At 38.4% G+C, this 25,333-nt stretch overlaps 1 protein-coding gene across 2 annotated transcripts in view; it reads left to right on the top strand.

The window, feature by feature from the left end:
- ATP10B (ATPase phospholipid transporting 10B (putative)) overlaps window positions 1-25,333 on the top strand; it is a 52,491-nt gene that overhangs the window by 13,596 nt on the left and 13,562 nt on the right. For both annotated transcript variants that reach the window (XM_042826505.1, XM_042826504.1), the window contains 11 exons: window positions 2,547-2,632; window positions 5,078-5,184; window positions 9,231-9,362; window positions 11,972-12,099; window positions 13,027-13,279; window positions 14,134-14,366; window positions 19,468-19,647; window positions 20,227-20,812; window positions 21,328-21,434; window positions 22,136-22,262; window positions 23,751-23,935. In XM_042826505.1, coding sequence (XP_042682439.1) covers window positions 2,547-2,632; window positions 5,078-5,184; window positions 9,231-9,362; window positions 11,972-12,099; window positions 13,027-13,279; window positions 14,134-14,366; window positions 19,468-19,647; window positions 20,227-20,812; window positions 21,328-21,434; window positions 22,136-22,262; window positions 23,751-23,935 — 2,124 coding nt within the window. The remainder of the gene's footprint in view (window positions 1-2,546; window positions 2,633-5,077; window positions 5,185-9,230; window positions 9,363-11,971; window positions 12,100-13,026; window positions 13,280-14,133; window positions 14,367-19,467; window positions 19,648-20,226; window positions 20,813-21,327; window positions 21,435-22,135; window positions 22,263-23,750; window positions 23,936-25,333) is intronic.

Raw genomic sequence — 25,333 nt, forward strand, 5'->3', positions numbered from 1 at the left:
CTGACCATGATGACCACGGTGTTCATGAAGGTCAGAGATTAAATAATCATCTCTATTACCCTGTTATTTAAAATTATTAGTGTAAATAGCATGTTGATTAAAAAAATAAACAAAACCAATGCACTAGGTATCATACAAGTTGGTTTTAGTCTTCCTGTCTGCAACGTGTTCCTTGTTCTTGGAGCTTTGTTTAATCATATGATTTAATTGCTCCATAAAACTTCCCAGATTTAACTGCAGCTATAAAATGTGACTCTTTAAGGAGGAGAGAATGAACTGAGGTTAGTTCTTCTGCTTAGGAAACTCTTTGGAATGCTGAATTCCCCTACCTTTAAAATGCTGAGATAAAGGAAACTTCTTGTAAGCTACTTTCTGACCTGAATTTTCAACTGTAAAACTTTTGTCATCAAAATAACTATATTTATTTACTGAGAGAGAGAGAGAGAGAGAGAGGGAGAGGGAGGGAGAAAGAAGAATCATCTTTCTCTACCCCTTTTCTAGCTAGGAACCTATTGGGTACTAATGAGCCCTCTAAGCTCCTGCTTAGTTGCATCTTGTTGTTCTCCTGTTGCACAAATGTTTCTAGAGTAATGATAACATAAAGTTTTACTCTTGAGTTTCATGAGATGGACAAGATTCCACAGAGTTCTTGAAAGAGAGTCTAAAGATATTCACTCACGTGAGACAAATGTTATACAAACTGCCCTGGTATCCATAGAATCACAGAATGGCTTGAGATGGAAAGGACCTCAAGGATCATCAAGTTCCAAATCCCTGCCACAGGTAGGGCCACCACCCTCCAGATCTAGTACTAAACCAAGCTGTCCAGTGCCCCATCCAACCTGGCCTTGAACACCTCCAGGGATAGGGCATCCACAACATGTCTGGACAGCCTGTGCCAGCACCTCACCCTCTCTCTGTGAAGAGCTTCCCTCTGACGTCCAATCTAAGCCTTCATTTCTTGAGCTTAAAAGCATTCCCCCTTACCCTATCACTATCTACCCTTGTAAAATATTGATTCCCATCCTGTTTATAATCCCCTTTTAAATACTGGAAGGCCGCAATGAGGTCTCCTTGCAGCTTTCTCTTCTCCAGGCTGAATTCATCAAGGTATTTTTCCTCCAAAACTTATTTTTTAGATCAGATTCTCAGCTTGCTCTTACTTAGATTTTGAACATACATATACAAAATAGAATTACGTATTGCTCAGAAAAAGAATGAGAGCAAAATGAGACTAGGGCATTGTCACCATGATGAATTTTTACAGCCTGGCAAAGCTGTGGTGAATTCCACTAGGAGATTCTTGAGATTTTCAGTTTCCAAAGGAGTGTGACTTCTGGAAGTCTGTCTTGCTTTAGAAGAAGATATGGAAGCTCAGCAGCAGATCTGATTTCCAGGTCTGAATTTCCTAATGAGAGGAGTTTGGATTCAAGTTGGTTGCAGTTCTTTTGGTTTTTATCTCACAGCAGTAATTATTCTCTTTCATGTTTCTCACATCCCATTTTTATTACATATTCTTGATCTTAAATGAAAGTCTTCAGTATCTTTTCAGCTGAGGAAAAAAGGTTATGGCAAACATGTGCCTTTCATGAAGCTGGCTTTCCAGACTGCTTCAAAGAGCCCCAAAAGCAAGCCTTTTCCCTTGAATGAGGAGAAAATAAAGCAAAAGTGTCTGTCTTCAGCTCCAAGCTCTAATTCAGGACATGCTTAGCCCAGTGAGCTTCATCTTATTTTGTCTCTTCCAGCACTTCGGGCTCTTTCACTTCCCTTCCTTCTGAGGGGATCTTTTGTTTGTTTCCTTGTTTTACTCTTAGTCTTTATTTTAGTCGCATTTGAATGTATTCAAATTATTTAAAGGCATGGTCTCTCATTTTATTCTCATGTACTCCAGGCTGGTAAAACAAGTCTTCTAATATGTTTCAAAATCCATATTAATATTGCAGTTATTTTCATTTGATCTTGCTTTTGCCTGAAGAGTGTTGTTATTTAACAGAGAATTATAAGAATTTGTTACATTTACTTTAAATGAGGGCAGGTGCTGCCACTAACCAACATCTCTATTGTATGATACAATTCATAGCATTTTTTAAAATTTATAATTGATAATCCAGCCAAGGAAAGTCTCAGATCTGCTACACCATGACAATATCCTTCTGATTATACAATGAATTACATTAATTTGCACACTCAAATTTGCTTTGCTGTCTAATAGATTTGTGTTGACAAAAAATAAATAAAGCGAGAATTGATTTGAGCGAGTGCTATTTGAGAAATTAAAGACGAAAACTGTTGGCAACTTCCAGCTGTACTGTCTGTCTGTGTATGAATTTACCTTATAGAGAAAGTAAAAAATTGCAAGCAAGCTGTGAACCTGATCTAAGCATTTATTTTTTCCAAACCCCTGCTTTTTGGTGAGGTGGGTTTACCAAGCCTGTTAGTTTTACCTCTGACACTGTGCTTAAACTTTACCTGTTAGTGCTGATATGGCATGGGTATTTAGCTATTACTCTGGATTTGACACTCATTCCCTGTGTTTCCTCTTGCAGAATACTTCGTTTGAACCAGAACTTTTCCAAAATACCATCATCTGTGAAATGCCTAACAATGATCTCAATAAATTCAAAGGATATATGTAAGTATTTGTTATCCATAAATACATTGTCTATCTCAGCTTTAGTGCTTCATGTGGGGGGATATAGATGGAAGTAAGGCGTTTTGCAGAAATTGGTGGACATTACTATTATCTATTCCTGGACTCAGAATTTAATAGATTATGCAGACTGGAATTTGGGCTTCAAGGCAAAGAAGGACAAAGGCTTGCCATTGAATTCACAATTGTTTTATACAAATTATTCTCACAAGGCTTTAGCTCTTATCAGAATTCTGACATGAGTGCATTTGTGTTTGACCTGAGGGTTAGGCTAGGCTAGATTTTCTGTGTAAATCCTTTCTAATGTTGAAAGATATCCATCTGCATTGTTCTTATTTCTCCATATTTATGGCCATGGGGAAAAGGTATCCAGGATCCGACACACAAACCTAATTTTTTCTTACAGCTAAAAAACACAAGCAAGCACCAAAACTCTACATGAAACCCATGCATTAGAATAGTGTATTAAAAGCTTACTAGTAGCCAAACTAGTAGTTAAAGTCTTTCCAGTGATGCAGTGAGAATGTTGAACCTGGAACTAGAGTAAACCAGCAGATTCTTGACCATTAGCCCTCATCATTCCTAATCTGGTTTTGAGAATATATGCGCTGTAAAATTATAACCAATACAGCAATCCTGTTTTCCCTCCTCTGTGGTACCTTAACAAGTTGAATAGGTCAAGTCTGTATTGGTTGCTAGATTAGTGGACCACTAGGTATCAACTAAATTGAAGCAATCCTTCCAATTAGCCTGCTATAATAAAGCACAAGAACACTGATATTGTGCAAATGTAAGAAATAAATCACAAGAAAACGCACAAAAACACACCCGTAATGTTCAGGACTGGCTTCAACATCCTTAAATCTCTGTTGAAAATCTATAGCAGATATTTATTTTGGAAATGTCTGTCATCTCACCTGCTTGGTGCAGTAGGAAATTAGCTGCCTTTCTCTCCCTGCTTCAAGGGTAGGTGAAAGAATTCTGTGGAAAATAATTTACTAACAGTGGAGTTCTCTTCTTCAGTCTACTTTTGTCTGAGGTGTTTTCTAAACGCAAATGACTTTGAGTAGTATTCAAACAAGAACTGGACTCTCAGCAAAACAAGGTATGGCCAGCTTACAGTGCTGCTCCAAGAGATGTGCACCCTCACAGTTCTGCCAGCTTACATTTTTCTTCAAGAGCCCTTATTGAATGTCCATCTCCATGCTGTAAAATTGCAGCAGTGTGGAAGAACTGTCTCTGCTAGAAATGATAAGCACAAACTTAGTGATATCTGCCTGGTGTGCTCTGGCCACAGCAAATGCTGCTGAAAGGGGATGTAGGAAGGCTTCTGCTTAGTGATTTTGCCAAGGCTGAAGCTAGCTCCCTAGGATAAGGAAGTTCTGGTGTTACCTTTTAAAATGCGCTGACAAAGACATCTGAATTAAAAGTTACTAACTAATGTAACTTCGTATATGAGATACTTAAATCTCACTGCACTGAAGCCTGGGCTTCACGTACAGAAAACACTCTGTGATAACTCCCATTATGGTCAAATTCCAATGAAGACAACAGAAGATCTATAATCTGAAGCTGCTTTGGAAATTACACACCTGCTCTTCAGCATATAACAGTGACCTCCTTTTTTAACACTGCAAGCCAGAGCTCCCTTGTGTTCTTCTTCTGTAGGGCCTTTGATCAAAGCCATCATTCTGCTATCTTATAGCTATTTGGTCTCTGAGCCTTTTTACTCCTCTCCCTTGATGTCACATTGCCATGTGCAGCTGCAAACAGATACAGGATTGCACACATATAAATAGCACTGAACCTTGCCCCTCATTTAAGTAAGACTGCATTTTGCTGGTAAATGCAATACCAAATATCCAGTAGAGAGTCATAAAATATACGTATTCTGGAAGAACTCTTACCTTATGCTGATATTTAATAAAATCAGTTCAAGTGGAAAAATCTCAGCTTTGGTTTCAGGAAGAGCCTACACAAATTCATAACAGAAATCTGTGCAAAAATAGTTTTCATTTTCAGAGGCAAGTAACCAATTGCCTGCCTGATGGTGTACTGAGCTTACAATTTTCAGTAAGTTTTCACCTGTCTGTTCTACTAGCAGAAGGAGCAGATGTGTGATGGGACTTCCTCAGCCAGAGTGAAAAATCTTCCACTCCATGTGGGTGAGGGAGAAAGCCTCAGCCCGGACACTCCTCAAGGGAGCTGAGGTTCACAAAGATGAAAAGCCCTCTGGTGGTTATTTGACTTTTCTGTGACTTCTTACTGGAGTCTTCACTGAAGCTGAGTGAAGCACAAACAAATTAGGCTCCTCACAGTTTCTTGATTTCACCTTGAATTGGACATGAACACAAAAAAAAAATGTTTGAGATTTATCAGAACAGAAAATGAAACTGCTTTATTTATTTTGTCTTTTTATTTTCCCAGGGAACAGCCAAATCATGAACGGATTGGTTTTAACATTGAAAGCCTTCTGCTTCGTGGATGTACAATCAGAAATACTGAAGTTGCAATAGGAATTGTTATATATGCAGGTAAGAAGTACATTCTAACTCACTAAACACAGAATTTCCCTGTAAATATCCTTAAGTAAACATGCGTAGTCTAAACCTTGCACCATAATTTGACATTTAGTTTTAAGAACTGGTAGGTCAAAGAGAAGAGTGCATAACCTTTTGAAGTAAAGGTGTTACTCCTGCATCTCTAAAGCAAAGGGATCCTATACTGGTTCTCTGACAAGTGACAGTACGCCTGTGTGTGTCAAATATCTTGCTACGTTTATGCAGAGATATCCAGACCAGTTAAATTTGATAAGGTTAGTTTAACTCTCAGCTCTGCAGCTCTGATTATAATGCTAATTTCATTGGTCATAAAATCTTCACTGCTGCCCTAAGAGAGATCTCAATGGCCCCTCAGAGCAGAAACCATTGCAGCTGAAGATCCATTACGTGCTGACATAGACATAGCATGTCTCTGCAATTGTGCATTTCGTGCAGTAGATACATGAACCACACCAGACAGCGTCAGAGTCCAGATCAAACGCAGCAGTCCAGGTTCAACAGTGGGTCAGCTCATCTTTTTCTCAGCTTCTTTTACCTTCAGAGCGTTACCACTGCTTTTATTCAGCAAGAGTGATTTATCACTGATTTTGACATCTGTCCCCTCTTCCTCTTCATAAACACTGTATTGACTTCCCTCCTTATGGCCTCTTCATTTGCTGATGAAAATAGTCAGTTTAAATACAACGATTAATCTCATTATTGATTATTTTTATCTTTCTGGAAGAGTCTTGTCAGGTGATGTATGTATAACAAGCATCAATGAGGTTCAAGGCTGAGCCACCTAATGAGAGAATAAAAATCACCATTTTTGCAAGAGTCATTTACCTTGGATTCCCTTCCACAATCCAAATATCTTATCTCATAACTGGCCATTTTATTTCCTTGCTGTAAAAGAGGATTTTAAATGGCTACAACTCCTATATATTTCCGCAGCCTTCACTTTGTTAGTCTTTCAACTCCTATCTTTGTCAACAGCACTGGGAAGAATGGTACTTACCAGACCAAGGGAGGAGAGGCAGGCATAGGAGAATTCCAAAACTATCAATCATCTGTTTTTTGGAACTACTATACAAATATCTCTAGGAATTATTTCCTATAGAATTGAAGTAGTTTCTCAGAATTATAGAACAGCCAGATTTAGAAGGGATCATTTTAAGGATCACTTTAAGGATCATATGCTCTGACCCTTCCCACCCATGGTTAGGCAAATCTTTCACTAGATCAGGATGCTCAAAGTCCCATCCAGCCTGGTTGTAAACTGGCAGGGATGAAGTATCTACAGCTTTTCTGGGAAACCTGTTCCAACCCCTATTAAAAAAATTATTTTCCTTATATTCAATCTAATCCACCCTCTTTTTCCATCCTCTTCTTCTGCCTGTTACTAAGGCTCCTTTATACATTAGAAGTTTGCTATAACATCTCCCTTGAGCCTTCTCTAGGCGTAACAATGCCAACTCTCACAGTTGCTCTTTACAGAAGAGGTGTTTGAGCACTCTGTTCAACTTCATGGCCATCATGGACCTGCTTTAAGAGGTCCATGTCCTACCTTCTCCTGTCAGGATTCCCATTTTCATTCTCTAGCTATTTCCTAGTGTGCTCCTTCACCAACAGCAAAGATCATAATGTGGGCCTGTATTAATGTTGCTTAAGCTGCCAGCTGCAAAGGTTGGAGTTTTAATGATTGTCAAGATGTGGTGTCATTGGTCTGAGTAAGACTTCAATTCAATTTCCCGCTGACATCTTTTGTTCATGTCAGAATAAAGGCTTATTCTTTCTCTTCTAAAATTAGACTCACTTGAGCCAGTAACCAGCTTCATTTCTAGGTTTCTTTGACATTGATTATATTCTGGCTTTTAATCATGGTCCATGACCTTTTCTGAACATCCAAAATCAGTCACATTGTAACATGGCACATTCTCTGTTTTTATAACCCTATTACTGCTCAATCTTACTTTCTAATGGATGCTTTGTGAAGCGTGGAGCCGTCACTTAAGTCATTGTTTAGCCTGTGCAGTTCTCATCTGACCCAAGTAGAGTTTCACCTTTCATGGCTACCCAAATGTTCTACATAAAGCAATAGTACTAATGCACCAAAGCCACATTACAGAGCCACGGCCAACACGGTTTACCTGCTGTGATGGGGACAGCATCAAGAATTAAAAATGCTTTTCCAGTAATAAAGTAACAGAATGGAAACAAGTTTTAAATGAAGCCATTAGCATCCAGAAATTGAGTGATAGTGTATTGGAGTGTGATAGGTGAGGTGCTGGGTTACACAGCATTTAAATCTGTGAGGATTTTATGAGAAAAAACAAACCTATGTATAGTTTATTCTAATCTTCTCTGATATTCATATCTTGCAGACTTCTATCCTTATTAGAGGTGTGGGGAAAATTCCTTTTCCTGTTGATCAGCTGAAGTGGAGGGGAATGAGAGAGGTGAAATCTGGAATTAAAGCTCCTCCAATTTCACTGCATAAATCCATCAGCATTTCCCTGAGGAATCTTTGAGGGGGACTAAAGAGCTTTGTCCCGAGGCGTTTGTTGTTGGCTTTATTTGTTGTTGTTTGTTTGTTGGGTTTTTTTCAACACAAAATATTCCATTAAGACTGACATAAGAAGAGAAGCGAGAAGCAAGATTTACAGAGCTGCTGGAGGAACCAAGTGCAGGCTGTAGTGCTCTCATTTTCTTTGTAAGTCAGTGGTAAAAGCATTTGTTTACAGAAGGAAAGGCTGAACATGAGTGAACCCACACCTCCTGATTCACAAGTAGTGCCCTGACTTAGCTGACTTGGTGCAGTAAGCGAAATACGTGTGCTGAAAAGCAAGGAGTACCGGTGGTGTGAGTTGGTCCCCCCAGCATAGCTCTGGGTTGTATAGAAATTATATAGTTATTGGAATGGGAAGCCAAGAGTCCCTGCTCTTAGTGAAAGTCCTGAACATAAGGCTGGAGAGTAATTTTCTCTCTCGCTCTCTACCTCTGTTAATATTCTTTGATGTAAAGCTGGAGCGAATCCAATAGCAGTGATTAAAGCATTCCTTACTTCCAGCTTTTGGTTCAAATCACTTCTTTAGGAAAAGCCAAAAGATAGATGGGCAAACAGTACCTCTCACACACTAAACACACGTATAAACAACAATGCAAATACAAGGCTGCGTGGCCTTTATTTTTTATTATAGAAATAAGTATAAAATATACAATTTAACATAGCAACAGATAGAATCCAGGTATTCCATTTGTGGAGCCATGGTTTAGATGATATTAGTAAAATAGAAAAAGCAAATTCTGCTTGTTGGCTTCTTACAGAACTCTTTTCTCATTACAAGTAGTCCAGCTCAATTTTAATTCAGTATGTTCTTAGGATTTAGTGGGCTTTTTTTCATTTCTTGCTCTGCTGTTTTGTTAGCACTTTACATCCACATGATGAAAAAGTAAATAACATTAGTGTACTTCACTGCTGGACCTGACATGTTGGATTGTATTTAAGTTAATACATGAAACATGTCTAGTGGCTCCCAAATAGCTAATGAATAATATTTCCAATATTTTTCAAATGTTGATTCCAGGGACCAGTGTAGCACCTGATCATGCTGATTATAAAACTCCAAAATGCAATATTATTATTCCTTTTCCTTCCGTTCTCCAGGAGATTTAGCTGTTATGTTGGAGAATATCTGTGCTTCTGAGTCTCAAGTGTTTTGAATATTGGTACAATCCTTGTTCCTATTGAACCTGCTGCCTTTGAGAAAGTAAAATGTATGTGTCAGCTTAAAGCTGAAATGTAATTGAGCTCTTCTGTAAACCCCTACCTAGATTTAATGTCTCATATATTCTGACATTCAGTCAAATGGGAAAATGGGCAATACAGTTCCTCAATGAAGCTGGAGATAAATTATTATTAATCATGATCATCCCACTCCCACTTTGTGAAATGCTTTTTTTAGCAAAAAAAAAAAAAAAAAAAAAAAAAAACTGCAAAATGTTATGTAAACATGATGATATCCATTTGCTTTTTGAAGGTCATGAAACCAAGGCCATGCTGAATAACAACGGTCCTCGCTACAAGCGCAGCAAGATAGAGCGACGGATGAACATGGATATCTTCTTGTGTGTGGGACTCCTGTTCACAATGTGTCTTGTTGGATCTATAGGTATGAAGCGCTGACAAAAATCTTTTGATTCCTATTTTCCACAATGATTATTAAAACTGATCTTACAGAGACTAGTGAGATCAGATCTAGAGCTGAAGGCCTCAGGCTTTTGGACTCTAGGTTCTTTGGTCGTATAACGTACAAATTAAATGGCAAATCTGAGCAATTTGGATGGAAGGAAACTCAGCCATGGCTGTAAATATTTCAGATAAGATCCGTTTCCTCTATAAAATATGTGTAAAGCAACCAAGTGAAAGCTGTTGACAATGCATAGAGTACTGCTCTGAAAGTCATGTATCCTATTTTATCATGTTGGCTCAAGATGTGAGAGACTGATGTTGGTGGAATGGCAGCAAAAGTTGAACCTTTCCACCAGTATTCTGTTAACTTTTGCTGCCATGCAACAAATGGAAGTAGAGAAGCACTGTGGCACAACAGTGTCTGACATGGCAGTGTGTATGAAGCAAAAGTGTGTCATTGAATTCCTCTATGCTGTAGGAAATGGCATCCACTGACTTTCATATTGCTTGTTCCTTATATGACTAAAAAATATAATGATGCAGCTTTACCTACATTTCTATAACATTTTCCTAAATATCTTCATGGTGACTTTAGCAACCCATGAGCTGCACATGGGTAATTCATTTGGTTCACGATCTCTAAAGCTATCTTCTTCTCAAAGGCCTTTTTGGCACAGGCTGAGCTGAATCAATTGCTTAAATAGGAGCATTGCATTTTTCTAGGGGCTTCCTTCTTGAACACCGCAACTAGATGGGGCTGAGGTTATCTGACTCTGATTTACTTGATTGATGATCTCAAAGGCCTTGCTTTCATTGCACAGAAGCACCCACTTGCCCTACAGGTCTGATAGCAATCTGTCCCTGGCAGGTCACTATTAATGGATCTCCTAACCCTGAGGAGAAGGGCCAGATTTTAAGCCTGCTAAGCTTTGAGTGGGTCACTGCTTTTGAAAGATAACAGAGGCTCCCATGAGAATTTTGTGTTCAAAGCCCCTTTTCTTTTTAATCGATTTCATCTCAGTGATAACTTGCTTAGTGCTACTGCTCTGATTTAGTTTTGTAGAGACAAAGTCAAATCATGTGGCCCTGTCAAGCCTTCGTGAACCTTCCCCAGAGCCCTGTGATGTGACCCACCAGTCAGTCATCACTGTAACACTGTTAGAAGTAAAGGCCATCCAAAAAGATGAACAATAGAACTGACTTAATCACTTTTTTAATTTTGCTGCTTCATGTTGCAATGGGCTTTCTTGGCACAGAAATGGGATTTCAGTTTGACAACTGAGCTCTATGTGAGGGAGAGAGAGAGAGACTTCATTTTTGTTGTTCCCTTCCTGCTGTCATGTCAATTTAGAACTTGTCTTTATCTGGTGTGTAGGAGCCCTTGAGTAATAAAGTCCTTTAACTTAAGGTTTGAAGTGGTCTCAGATGGAAAAAAAAAAAAAAAAAAAAAAAACAACAACATTTAAAAAAAAAAAATTTATATGCACAGGTTAAGAAGAAAAAAAAAAAAAAAAAGAAAAAGAAGAAAGACTTAAAAATATTCATAGTTTAGTTGAAACGTGTAAAGCAGGAACAAGTATACCAACTTTCATCTGTTTGAAAGATCCCACTGCTTTACCATGAGTTTTTTGCAACCTTGTCTGAATGTAGGGCTCCAGGAAGAAACAGTACAGGTGAATCCATCAGTATTTTCCTTGCACACAGTGAAAAAAAGAGGGGGAAGGAGTGAGTTGTACACCATAGCTGTACGCCAGCATCCTCAGTTGTGATCGAAGTCTCTAGCAGACAGAAAATATTTCTGAAATAATTTTCATTCTTTTGGCAGGATTTTAGTAGGCAGATGCTCCAAAACGACCGCTTGCTTAATTGGTGCTAATAGAAGTTTTATCAGAACTGGATGCACAAAGTGGACTAATAGGGGATTTTGGCAGGAAAAGGGCATCTAGAGCAATGACAGTGTGTGGAAACTAAGTCATCTGTGCTGGCTACATGTCAAGTTTCTGACTCTGTATTAAATTTATGTCTGTAATGGCAATATGAAAGGTGGTAAAGAAATCATGATGGAATGTTGGTAAGTTCTGAACCAGAGCTGGAGTAGTGCAATTTGGGAGTGTGTGTTAACTGACGGGGAATTGAGGAAATGTAAAAACTAGCTACCTGAATTAATTTTTAATTTAATGTTAGCATGTAATTATGAAGATTTCAGATTGTCTATGCAGACAGTGATACATCTTTCTGTTAGAAAGAGGAACAGGAGCCTTCAGCACTGAGGACTTTTAAAGCTAAGTGGCAGAGGTGGAATCCTCACATGATAAAAGATGGAGTGAGAAGAGATCTACACAGGCATAAGGGCCATGGGAGAAACCTGCTGAAGGACAGGTGGAAAAAAAATCGCCATGCCCAACGTGTCTGTTATGTGTATGTGCTACAAAGTTCTGCATATGTTTGGCATTCTTCAGCAGATTTGCAGCACTGCTTGGGTACTTGAGTTGGAAGCGTTCTTCTTAATTAGCACTGCAGTCCATATCAGAAGCTTTATCAGTCACCGTCCTGCTCAGTGTGTTTCAATATTGCATATAATTCCTACAGGGCATGGCATTTGGTCTGCAAGTTTCCCAGAACACCCACCTTATGATGTCCCAGATGAGAATGGCAATTTTCTGTCTCCAGTTCTTTCTGGCTTCTACATGTTCTTGACTATGATAATCTTGTTGCAGGTAAAAGACAAAGCTTCTCTGTTACTTTCAAGGAAGAAGGTATTAAAAACTGACTACAATCAGTAATAAAGAAAATAATATCAATGAATAGATTGTTCAGTATTTTCTTGATCCTATTTGGAAATTTTGTGAAGAGTCTTTCAAATCATCAAAGTGGGGAATGCACTATAACACAAATTTTCTTTGTTGCTTATAAACCTCACAGGGATATATACAGGAAGAACACGTATTGTATCTCTGAACAGCTCCAGAGTATCTAGGATATGTGTAGAGAATGCTTACATCCAAATATCAGTTGTTTGGTGTTGTTTATTTATTTTCTTTTGCCTACGTTCATCATTCCTAGGTAGAAATGCCACTCAATGTCTCAAGAAAACAGTGAAACAAAACTTGTAGTTTTCACCTACAGGGAATAATAACTAGGTAAGGTTCTGCAGGTTTAGAAAATAAGCTAAATTAGAAGTAAGGTGCTCATATATCTGGATCTGATCAAGCATAATTGAGAAAGAACAATTAATAGGATGGGGGAAAATCACATTTACTTTTCAGGTTTCTTGAGATTGAGATCTGCTGAGATTAAAGTGGACAGGATTTCTTTGATATGAGTAAAATAATAAGAGAACTTTTTGAGCTGCTTAGATTCCTTAGGGGCTTATTCTTCATTACTGAAACAGAATATCTGTGCATCTTATGAATTCAGAATTATTTCACAGTGGGGAAGTTATTGGATAGAAAGCGTTGCATATAAAGGCATGGCTTGTTAAACGGGTTTACACCAAGAGGTAGTTTGTGCTAGTGTATCATTTCTGAGTTTCAGGAGGGTAAGAGCAGCATTTACCTTGGTCCAGAAAATGTGTTTTTGTAAGAGCATTCTCTGGAAGACTCATCTTTCAGGTTGGTTCTCACGGAGATTTTAATCTCTTTCAGGTTTTGATCCCCATTTCTCTTTATGTGTCCATTGAATTAGTCAAGTTGGGCCAAGTCTTTTTAATTCACAATGACATTGACCTATATAATGAAGAAGCAGATTTGCCCATACAGTGCCGAGCCCTAAATATTACTGAAGATCTTGGGCAAATCCAATATATTTTCTCAGACAAAACTGGGACACTAACAGAAAACAAAATGGTATTCCGACGCTGTACTGTGGATGGACATGAGTTTTCACATCAGGAAAATGGTAAGGGAAACTCCTACACTTGCTTTTTTCTCTCAGCTACTAAATCTTAATAATTTAAATATTAGTATTTCAGCCTCCTGAGCCTTCTGACTGGGTCAGTGGTTTTGTATCCTTTTTGTGAGGGACTTCCCTTTACGGAGACTCCTGAAAGTTTTAAATGATATGGAGGTTAGATTGGGAAGTTGTTTTGGTTTCCTGCACTGCACTTGAGAGTGCAAAGAGAATATTTAATTCTCCATTTCTTAATAAGTGCCAGCCAATCTTTCACAGACTCACAAACTGAGATTAGTTAGTAATCAAGCTCAGTGGATCCAGAAGTAGTTACCACAGTGTGATATGAATGAAGGCTCATTTTCACCTAGAGTCAACTCTAGCTGCAAGCTTTATCTGAAGCTTCTTGGCATTCAGCACTGAATCTGAACTTTTGACTCAGACCCTCCTTGGTTGCTACTTTCTCTCCCTTTGTTGTGCAAAGGATTTTATTAAGCTGGCAAGCAGCTGCCAGAAAGATGTTTGTGCTCTGTGACTGAGAGCATTAGCAAATTTGTGAAATTGTATTTCATTAACCAGTTCCAGCCAACTGCAAAGTGCAGTTAAATAGACCTAGCATTAGGCAACCTCCTTAAAAATAACTGATCACTTTGAAGTGCATTTTTGTTTTCCTGCAATAACAAACATTGCAGAGAGGGAGTTGCCGGAAGCTGAAGTGGATAATGAAGTTTGTCTGGTTAGGACTTTGGGGTTGTTTTAGCTTTGTGTTGGTTTATTTCAAGGGTTTTTTAACTAAACAAGGAATTTCTTCTGAGCCATGCCAAGAACAGTGTAAGAGGTGAGGTTTTGTTTTCTGTTTACAGCCAAGCGCCTGGAAATGCACAAAGAGTTGGACTTAGAAGATGAGGACTTTGCAAAACTTCAGCAATTCACACTTCCTCCAATGAATATTGAAAAACCAGCCACTTATCAGAGGACCATGAGACCTTTAAGGAGGTCCCAGAGTGCCAGGGCTCACTTTCAGGGGCATACAAGGAGCAGATCACTTGGTCGTCGTGATAGCAACCAATCTCAAGTGGCATTCAGCAGTACCATTGTGAGTACAAGAAGACTGAGTTGGCATGTCTTTAAGGAATTCTCCTTTCTGTGGCATTTTCTGATTGGGAGCTGACAGGGAGACAGGAGAAATCCTAGGCCTGGTAGAGCTAAGGATTGTTTGATGTAGTTTTAAGTTCAATTTAAGATCCTGCTTGTCTCATTCAGTTCCTCTGTCATGTAGAAGTAGATATTAGTCAGTGTTCCTCCTGTTCTTGGAATATGGTGGGTCTGTCAGTTGTTCTCACATTTCCCAACCCAGTCCTCGAGTAATATTGAGAACCACTCTTTGTCTTTTTCCTTTATATGTCAGTGTGACAAAGGAATTCCTTGCCAGATATATTTCCTCTGCCAGGCCTCTTCAGTTTCTTCCAGATTTAAACTGCCCTGGTTGGTTGATTGGTTTGTCTGCCTATTGTTGTTTTGCTTGAGGCTGCGGGGGTTTTTGGTCTTTTTTTGTCGTTGCTGTTACTGTTTTGAGGTGAGTTTTGTGTTTTGTTTTTGATTGTTTATTTTAGTATCAAATATTTGCTTTATAGAGAGAGGTTAAGCTACTGTACTGGGAATTACTGGCCTCTGCTGCTGTCAGTCTATTTGGCGACATCAGCTAACCTCAGTGAGAAATATGAAGATGCAATAAAAATGAAGACACTTAGCTATTGCTTGGAGACTGTGCTGTGTGTTGATGTCCTTCAGATGATGCACAGTAATGTCTTTTTTTTATATATAGCCAATTCCCTCAATGTAAAATGGGAATCATAACATTTTCTATGTCTCTGTTTGTTTCCTCTCCTCTGATGCATTTGTGCATTGCTAAGAACAGCTGGAGCATCTTGGATCCTCTGGTTATACAGACAGTATTGTGGGTTTGAAAGTATCTCAATCAAAGTTTCTCATTAAAAATCCATTTTCAAATGCATGAGTGAAATATTGCTGTTTATTGAACTTAAGGCTTGCAGAGTCCTTATGGATTAATGTTTCTGTTTAACTACAAACGATGAAGAATTCAGTGGTAGTCAACAGTTGTCAAATGAGGTTCTCACTATGAAATCATGAGGCTCACATTCTTCAGATCAACAAAATGCAAGTAAAAGCAAAACCTTGCTCTTTTTGAAATGCAAAGTCCAAAGGCCAGTAGCTGGGATTGTATGATTTGTTTTTGCTTTTTCTTAACAAATGCCAAATTTCCAAGGGTTAATGTGCCAACCATTTGAAAGCTTCTCATGGAAATTAGTAGCCTCAGGTAACGGGAAAATTGAAGAACTTTGCACTGCTGAGAGAACACTGTGGTTTTTGGGTAAGGGTTAGCACAGCATCTGCTGTGAGCACCTGCATATCAGGACTCTTGCCAAGAAAAACATTTTTAAAAAAGAGAGCTCTTGATGTGATAACATCCTGCAAAATGCAGAGAGTTTAATTGGAAAATAGCTATGACAGCCAAAGAATGATCATGTACTAATGTTAAAAATGTACATGCAAACAACTTTTAATGGAAGATTATCTATGCAGCAATCACAAAATTTGCTTATTGTTAATCAGCCTTAGGTGGATCAGTGATAACCAGGTTGCACATAGTATTTTAAGTGCGCTTGCACAGCAGCAGTTGATTGTGTCTGCACATCAGTGTGTCTGAAACTTTGTCTCGGTATTCTGAACTGCTCTGCAATTAGGAAGCTCTACAGCTACACAATGTATTTCAGCCTGCCTGTTTGTCAGAGTGTTCTCTGCTTGACAAGTTTTGAAGTTTTGCTGAAATCTGAAAATCTCTTATCAATTAACTTGTTCATCTCAGTGCATCTCTGAGCTCAAGATGAGGATAATGGGTATTTCATGGCATTTGATAAAGTTAATTAAACTGGAGACTGCAGATCCTGGAAGAATAACTGAACAGCATAGCTTGTCTTTCCTGGAGTAAATATAACACAGTTATTTAGTGGAATCTAAATCCTATGGCTTACCTTCTTTTTTTTCTCTTTCCAATATTTCTGTCTGTAGTACTTGTGATCCATGACAGTTTATGGAGCCTCATTGCATACTGTTTATGAAGTTCATAAGATAAGATGAATCCCATGTCCGGATACAGCCCCGTAAAATTCACTGGCACGGTCTGTTCAGTGGGAAGGTCTTGGACAACGGAAAAGCAAATTCCTAATTTGTTATTAACAACTGTATCTCTTGCTATCTCTAGAAGCAAATAAAAAAAATAAAAAATAGAGGCCAACCTTTTAGCTGGACAGATCTGTTCGTATCCAAACTCAAGCTATTCCAAAAATCTGTAGTTGAGAAGTGTTATCATGTCTGTAGTATTATACTCATATCATAAAAAAATGCGTAATGTCTGTGTATGTCTTAAGTTTTATGTGGAATGTAAAGGACAGAAGAATGGTGTAGACTTCAGAAAGCTCAGAAAGAGTCTGAGAGAAACAAATGCAGTGACTGATTTATTCATTTCATAAACATTTATGAGAACTCTGGAGGGAGAAGGACGAGTCCGTATATAAACTGTCTAGTGCAATTGGGACAAGAACAGACTCACCTGTTCTTTCATATCTCTTGTGAAAATGTAAACTGGTATTTATCCTGCCTATCTGGATCTCTAAAGAGACAGCCTTCAGCCAAAGCAGAGGACATCACCTCACTTTAGAGGCTTCAGGATGTCATTGGCCCCATTACTCATTTCTTTCCATACCTCGGAAAGAAACAGTGTTGATTTACTTCATTCATGTGATTCTTTGTGGCTGCTGCAACTTCTCAGGGGGAAAAATAGTGTACTATAAACCACAGAGCAATGGTTGACAGAAAGACTTCAGGGAACATTAAAAGAGTAAGAAAAATACAAAATTATAATAAAATTTGGAAGAGAACAATGCATTAGCATTTACATGTCTCTACCTTTATATGTCCTTATGAATTTAGATCTTGACAGCACATTTCTTCCTAGATTTAATGGTTCCAACAAAGAGTGCCCTGCTATTAGAATCATTTCATGGAGATTTCAATTGTCCTATTGCCATCAGGTTTTAGTGTCATCAAGTAGAAGAAATGCTATCAAACTAATGGGAAATCTTAACAATTGAATGGTACTAGCCATTTTACAACTTCAGCACTTTACTAACATGATTACTATGATTGAAAGTGTGGTAAATTTAATTGATCATCATCACTGATGCTGCTCTGTTTCATTTTCTGTTTTGTTCATTTGGTTTTCTGTTTGTTCAGGCTAATCAATGAACAGATTTGTTTGTCTGAATTCTTTTATCTGCTGACATTTCATAAGGGTGAATGCAGGAAGACATGGAAATTCAAGTCAGCCCTGCTTTCACTAGATGTAAATATAAAGAGAGGCTTCTCTGGTAAAGACTGGGTTTCATATATATATATATATATTTTTTTTTTTTTTAATCTGTTCCTGAAACCACAATTGACTTCACAATTTTCCATTTTTTCCAGAGATAAATTTTGAGAATGTTTCAATTTAAATAGAGTACATACTTCCACACTGCCATTTTTTGCATGAGTTAGAGGCAGATGGTGAGGGTGTAGATGCAAAAAAAAAAAAAAAAATTGGATGGGATTAGGAGAGGCTGAGATCCCTGTGTACCAGTTTGTGGTTCTTGAGGTTCATTCTAACTGTGGTGCTGCACATGCATATTATAAGAATTGATAATAATAGCTGGGCAAACAGAGGATTTCTAATCATCAGTATTTAGAATTGAATGTAATCCCCGACTTGACTGTTTTGAGAGTTGTGACAGCACATATGTGTTATTCACAGGAATTACCCACTTAGGCCTCATGGCACTGCTGTACCTAGCAGGCACACTGCAGGCAGCAGACAACTACCTGTTGTCTGTTGTAGTATGATGCTGTTAAAGGGTTTCTGAAGAATGACCATTATAACTTTTCAGCTTCTGATTCATTCTAAGAGACCTGAGCAGATATCTAAGAAGCAGGCTCTTCCCCAATGCATATCAATTTTCTAGTGGAGGGAATGTATCTGTACTTAAATATTTCCCCAAATACAAAAGAAAAAGCATGAAAGCACATAACCAGAATTTCCTGTAGCAAAGAAAGTGCGTTATCTTGCTTTATATTTGGATTTCAGCTGAGTTCTGTGCTTCAACAAAATGAGCAATAGATTTATTTTCAATTATTAGGACAATTTAAGAACCAGTATTCATGTTTGCAAGCGGGAGTTAACAATGTACCATTCAGCTCAGCACTACACAGCCATAAAGGTGGTTGATTGATTGCTGCTGCATATTTAAGGAACTCGAGAAAACTGTGCCAGATTGAAGAAGAAGAGGGTAATAACTGAGATGAACTAGAAAGCAGCTAAATCACTTTGTCAGTTCCTTAAAGAATGCATACAAAAGTCTTGGCTCACAGGGAGGTGTCTCTAACTTGGGAAGCTCCAGTTAAATATGGCCCTGAATTAAATCCAAACCACACTCTGCTAACATGAAATTTCTGTTAAAAGTAGCATTCCCATAGCCTACATCAGATTAAATTGTAGATAAATGACATTGTTAAGTAGTTCGGCTTGTGAGTTTAGGTTTGATTATAGACAAGGTGGTAAAATTACAACACCATTTCAAGAACAAATGTGTTATGCATGCATTCATTTATTTGTTGTAAAACTTAGGAAAAACAGTTTGAGACAAACTTCTCTTTCAGGAAGCAAAGCTGTATTGTAAGCAAGCCATAAGCCACCTGTATTCTCTGTTGAAATAAAATTCCCATTCCCCCAGTGTGATAGGAGATTCCAAATGCATTTCCATCTGGGATGCCCCTTAATTCAATAGTCAGCAATTTCAAAATTGGGGGTCATATTATAGACTATTCTTGGCATATATCTCAGAAGAAATAAAATTCTGAAACTTCCTTCTATTTTAAGGAGTATTTCCTCCTAATAATCTAATTAGTTATTCAGCCTTTAGGAATCCATCCTTTCCCCTAGACATTCAGTAAAAAGGCATTTACCTTATATAATTCTAGGTGTGAACTCAGTAAGAGTTAACAAAAAAAATACTGAGCTGAGAGCTCTTTCTTGGTGACAGCTGTAAATGCAAATAATTCTCCTTAAGTAATTTCTCTTGCAGGAGAAGGATGTGACTCCGGATAGCAGGCTGCTGAGGAGAGTGAGGGAAGCTGCACTGCGGACTGAAAACCTCTCTCCTTTTATACATATGAAAACTGCCACTGCTCTCACTGACTTTTTTCTTGCCCTTGCCATCTGCAATACAGTCGTGGTCTCCACAACTACTGAGCCAAGACAAAGGGTAATCTAACTTTGATTAACCATTCAAGAGAAATTAATTATGCTTGCATTTAACAACATAGGGTAGTGTTCAGTGAAACCTGAGCAATGGTTATTTGGGGCACTCTTCTCTAGGTCTTTTACCTTTTGTGTAGTGTGCACCATCTCACTGCCTACGTACATCCCTACCCAACAAGGCTCTTTATGTTTGATGGATAGCTATGACTACCATGCTATCTGCACTTTCCCCTTTAGCTTTAATATTACATTTACTGTAATAAATATGCTGAATGTACTGGGTTTTCTCTTATCTCTCAGGCCGTTAACAGAATTACAAGAGCCTTGATTCCATCTCTATTTCAGAGGCAGAGAGACAAATCACCATCAAATTTGGATGTCACTTCACAAATGACTCCTCTACAGATTTCCCCAACACAGTTAAATAGAAAAAAAAAAACAAAAAAACAAAAAAACATTGCAGCTCTATTTTATTAATGTCACTTAGATGCAAAGAAATATGTTTTGCTTTTGGAAAATATCTTGTAGCTCATATTTGTTTATGTTTGACCACGGTAAACCAAGATTTTCTCATAATTTCTAGGTTACAGTCCCACCACCAATAAAACCCTCAGGAATCACCCTGGAGAAGATTCATCAGATATTTCAGCGGCTGAAACTAGTAAGCCTTAGCCAGTCTTTTTCATCTTCTCAGTCTAGTTCAGACCTAGGAGCTAGCTTCAGTGCAAAGAACACAGAGGAGCATCTTGCCACGCTGGATTGCTGTGACAACGATGACAGCTGCTGTGACAGCAGTAGGGGCGCTGGGCTCCAGGACAAGAGCAGCACAGATATTGGCAGTGCTTCCTTGGATGAGGTTTTTCAGTCCGTTACTCGTGCTACTTTGCCAACAGACTTTTGCTATGAGGCTGAGAGCCCAGATGAGGCAGCACTTGTCTATGCTGCCCAAGCATACAGTTTTACTTTAGTGTCCCGGACTCCTGAACAGGTGACAGTACGGTTGCCACAGGGCACACTTCTAACTTTTGATATTCTCTACACTTTGGGATTTGACTCAGTAAGGAAAAGGATGTCTGTAGTGGTGAGACACCCTCTGACCAAGGAGATCGTTGTCTACACAAAAGGAGCTGACTCTGTTATAATGGACTTGTTGGAAGACCCTGGCAAAGGTAATTAGTCAAAGAGCTATTTCTGTTGTGTCTCCTACACAGAGGCATAAGAAGTCTGCAGTACCATTTTTTGCATGAAATATTATATCTAGGCATCAAGAGTATAAAAAAAGAACAAGCTCTCCATGGTGTTATCCTTGCAGATCAGAACTGAGGTACTTATTTAACCTGAGGAGTGCTGAGAATATGGAATGGGCTAATTAAAATTCACTGACGATGCTAACTCGTGTGGACTGTGTGCTCTGCAATAATACTGTCATAAGGAGCTGACCATGGTATTTTAGCTTGTCAGCAAGAGTGCTGTAACATTAAAAAACAAACAAACAAAAAGCAAGTAATATAGTTTTAAAGGAAACAAGGAACCTTACTGAGCTTTTGGTTTATGCAACCCATGGCCACTTTAAAGGGAATTGCTGTTACTACGAAGTCCTGTTTTCACTAACGTCCACCCTTAGGTGATTAAGTCTGAAATGATCTGTGCTTAACATATGGAATATTTTCCTTGTATTTCACAGCTGATACTAATGCAGAGAGGAGAATGAAAAGAATAAAAGACAAAACACAGAAACATTTGGACTACTATGCACGTGATGGCCTCCGAACTCTTTGCATAGCTAAGAAGGTAGGAAGGCATTCCCTAATGTTTGCAGTTTTCTGTATATGTCATTAGATTTATTAGAAAAATGCAGTAGTTATAATGCTTTGTTCTTTGGAAAACAAGATTGATTGAGCACATTTTATGTCATTCTTTGATTGTTCTGCATTCTTTTTCTCCTCTTTTTCTCCAGCGTTTGGCCAGTTTAGGCAGACAATGGATTCTTCATCAGCCTCAATGCATTCATTTCTGTTTATCCTGTGGTGACTCTAGCTGACCTTTTCTAGCACAGATTCCGGGAAAGAAACAGAAAGTCCATAAGAGAGCCAACCTTCTGTTTTTCTTGGCATTCAGCTTTCCAAAATCTTGTTCTCAGCCTGGGTCAGTGCATTTTAGCCTGATACAGAAGGTGTCTGTGCAATAAATGGGTCATATTCAAACACTTGAGAAATGTGGAGTGATCTTCAGAATCTGTGTGCTCCAGTCCAGACTCTGAGCTGAGGGCTGTGGGAACAGCAGTTTCTGTAGACCATGTTTTTAATACTTAGCTCCTGCATTGCTACTCGTTGCTGCTCTTTCTGCAATCTAAAATTGAAAAAGTTTGTGCTGTTTTGAAGGCAACAGAGTACCATAACAATCCAGGAGCTAAGTCTTGCAATCCAGAGTGTCGGCATCCTTCTCCTCTTATTTAAATTTAAAATGAGTTCTGCTTAAATTGTATTATGCAGGTCTTGAGTGAGGATGACTTTCAGAAATGGGCCAATTTTCGTCAAGAGGCAGAAGCTGCAATTGACAACAGAGATGAGCTGTTAATGGAGACAGCACAGCATCTGGAGACCAAACTCACCTTGCTGGGTAGCTAAAAATATGAATTGTCATTGCATGAAGTATCACTTGCTCTTCTGTGATATTCTTGGCAATCAGACAGACAACAGCTTATACTAGTTTATATCAAAAAGGCTTCCTCTGAGGTTTGAAAATCTCAGGGCAAGAGTTCACAATCCGGTGATGGTGTTTAAACAAGTTCTTATGTATTTTGAGTAGCAGTAACTTTGAAAAGGTGTACTGAAACTTTCATGTGCCATAAGCAAAGAACATGTTCATCAGATGTTACTGCAGCTCTGCTGACATGATAGATAATGAAGTTCCCATAACTTGATAGCATTTGTGTCCTCAGATAAACCTATAAAATGTTATATATCGAGTTTATTTTTGAGCACAAATTCCAAGGGAATTTCTATTCTAGAACTGCATTATAAAAAATGGTAACTGCACAAAGGCATTCTTGCTAGCAAATTCCTGCCATCATTTCACTGTCATGTTTGCTTTCTGAATTTTGTAAAATAGTAAACTTATTTCATGTTAAAAGTTACCTTTCTGGTACTTGTGCATCTTCCAAATCCGTAGTATTTTTTTCACTTTCACCTTATTCTGTTAAATTGCAGAGAATTTCAGTGCTTTTTTTCTCCATTTTTCCAAATATTTTGGTCTTTAAGACTTCGGTTTTCAGATTCACCCCATTTTTATCTTTCTGTGAATACAGTCTTTCCCCATACTTTGTTATCCTCTGAATTTCTATGATTGCAAACTAGTGGCATTATGGCTTCTCATAATCTCTGCAATGATTTTAAAAATTAAAGTAATAGCATAAGCAGAATGACATAAGAAGTAATGTAGGTCTTGTCAGAATCTGTTACCTTTGCCGACTCTGAAGGCTCTGTGTGCATTCATACTTCATTTCGCAAAAACTGTTATTTTAGCTTGAATCAGTATCTGTAACACACCATGTTTATAGCATCTCCAAACTGACCTCTAGTGGAAGAGATAAGAAGAAGAGTATTTTAACATTCAGGTGGTGATTTGGGTCCAGGATGAGTGTGTGGCATCTGTTTTTAGGTTTGCACATTTTAAAAAAGAAAACATCCTGTATCTTTGCTTTTCCCTTTGATGAGTGGAGCCTCTAACTTGGCAACCGGATAACATTCATTTAAATAGCCAAAGTTCATATTTCCTGGTTGCTTATATGGGGCTTGATGCAGTACTTTAAAAATGCATATGGTGTAATTCCTCTGCCAGTACATTGTCATTTTGGTTTATTAAGAAGAAATGAAATGTATTGTTCTAGCATCACGTAAAATGAAGAGCCAGAATTTGATTGATGACAGATTTAGGTCTTAATCCAAATGCAGATTTTGTGCTTGTGTGCTTATTTGCTGGACAATACATTGATTCAACTCTTTATAAGCTCAGGATAATAAATGAATCATTTTTCTTTAAGAAAAAGAAAGCAAGATGCTTTCCAAATGAAAGAAAATCAGTTCACGTCTTCTCCTGTTTGCCCAGGAGCAACAGGGATTGAAGATCGGCTACAAGATGGAGTGCCTGACACTATCGCAGCGCTTCGAGAAGCTGGGATACAGATCTGGGTGCTGACAGGAGACAAACAGGAAACAGCGGTTAACATTGCATATTCCTGTAAGCTCCTGGACCAAAGGGACACTGTCTTCACCATTAACACAGAAAATAAGGTGAGTGCAGAGAAATAGAGAGTGCTGTCACTCCAATTCTTCACAGCTTGCAGTTTGACACTGTTCTGCTTTAGGCTGCAATCACCACAAGAAAACACAGCTAGGTCAATGAAACTGCATTAGGCCATATACTCTCTAGACTGCGTGTAACAGGATGAGCTGGAACACAAGACAGTTGTGTATAATTTAGTTCACTTAAAATAAAATGAGTTTCCCAAATAAAATCTTTCTTTTCTAAAAGTGACCTCTCCAGCGAGCTTTATGGAGAGAATAATATGGAGTTGTGATTCCTTATACATGCAGTTCTGATAAATGCAGGGTCTGATTCTTTAATAGAATTGATAGTTATCTTTTCACATTACAATGGAAATTTCAGCTGCAGTGGTATTATAAATCCAGGTGATATCTGTAGGAAGTTGGGCTTTTGGAAAGTACTTGCATGAGTCAGTCTGGAGAAAAAAAAAGAAAAAAAAAAAAAAAAAAAAGCAGGTATAGATTTAATGAAATTCAGAACTTTCTAGTTGCATGTTCCCAAATAGGATTAGGACGAAGCAGAAATATATTGGCAAATAAAAGTGTCTTTTTGAGTAAGCAACATTTCACCTTCTCACATACTTAAATATAGTTCTTGTGAAGAGGTTGAAGAAGCAGTGACTTTATTGACACTCCATCATGGCAAGCTTAGTTGTAGATACACACAGATATTCCCTGAATTTCCATGGGCAGCGAGAAGGTCAGATGGTGGGAAAGGCAAGCATGCTCCAGAATGGAAGTAATCACTTGAAAGGCGTTACTGACAGTTCCTGTGGCTCATGAAAATACAGAGAACAATCAGTAGTACAATCTATGGCAACTCCTAAAACCACCTGGACAGAGAAGAGAAATAGAGAAACTTTCAACAGAGGTAGATGCCATTAAGGACAGTGAGGATTAAATACTTTAGAAAAACAGCTCTTGCTTTTGCAGATTTTGGAGCAACATTAGTAGGATACCAGGGAATACATCGCTTTCAGCAAGTGGAATGTTCACTACAGTGCACAGCTTCACATCTCATTGCTCTGGGCATCCTGGCAAGGCAGATGGCTTTGAGAGGCAGACTTAGGGATGGGCAAGTTCAAGCATTGCAGCTTAGCCCGAACCAATTGCAAAGGGGAAGCCAGTCTTTACCATTTTTAATGTCCAAAAGGCCATCTGTGCTGTCCTCATCCTTATTTTGTTGTTAATGCTCTCTTATCCACCCATGTGCTGTGAGGGGCAGCATAGTGCTGCTCTGTTCTCTTCGTGCAGCATACTCTTGTGAGCCACACTCAGCAGCAATAAGAGCTGTCGTGAGAAAAGCTTTTTTGTAGGTAGGAGGTCAAAGGGAGAAGGCAGGGCTTCTTTCTGGGCTAGACAAAT

This window comes from Centrocercus urophasianus, unplaced genomic scaffold (assembly GCF_019232065.1).
Source record: "Centrocercus urophasianus isolate 14NV4802_14NV808 unplaced genomic scaffold, USGS_Curo_1.0 seq_26, whole genome shotgun sequence".
In the NCBI taxonomy this organism is placed as follows: Eukaryota; Metazoa; Chordata; class Aves; order Galliformes; family Phasianidae; genus Centrocercus; species Centrocercus urophasianus.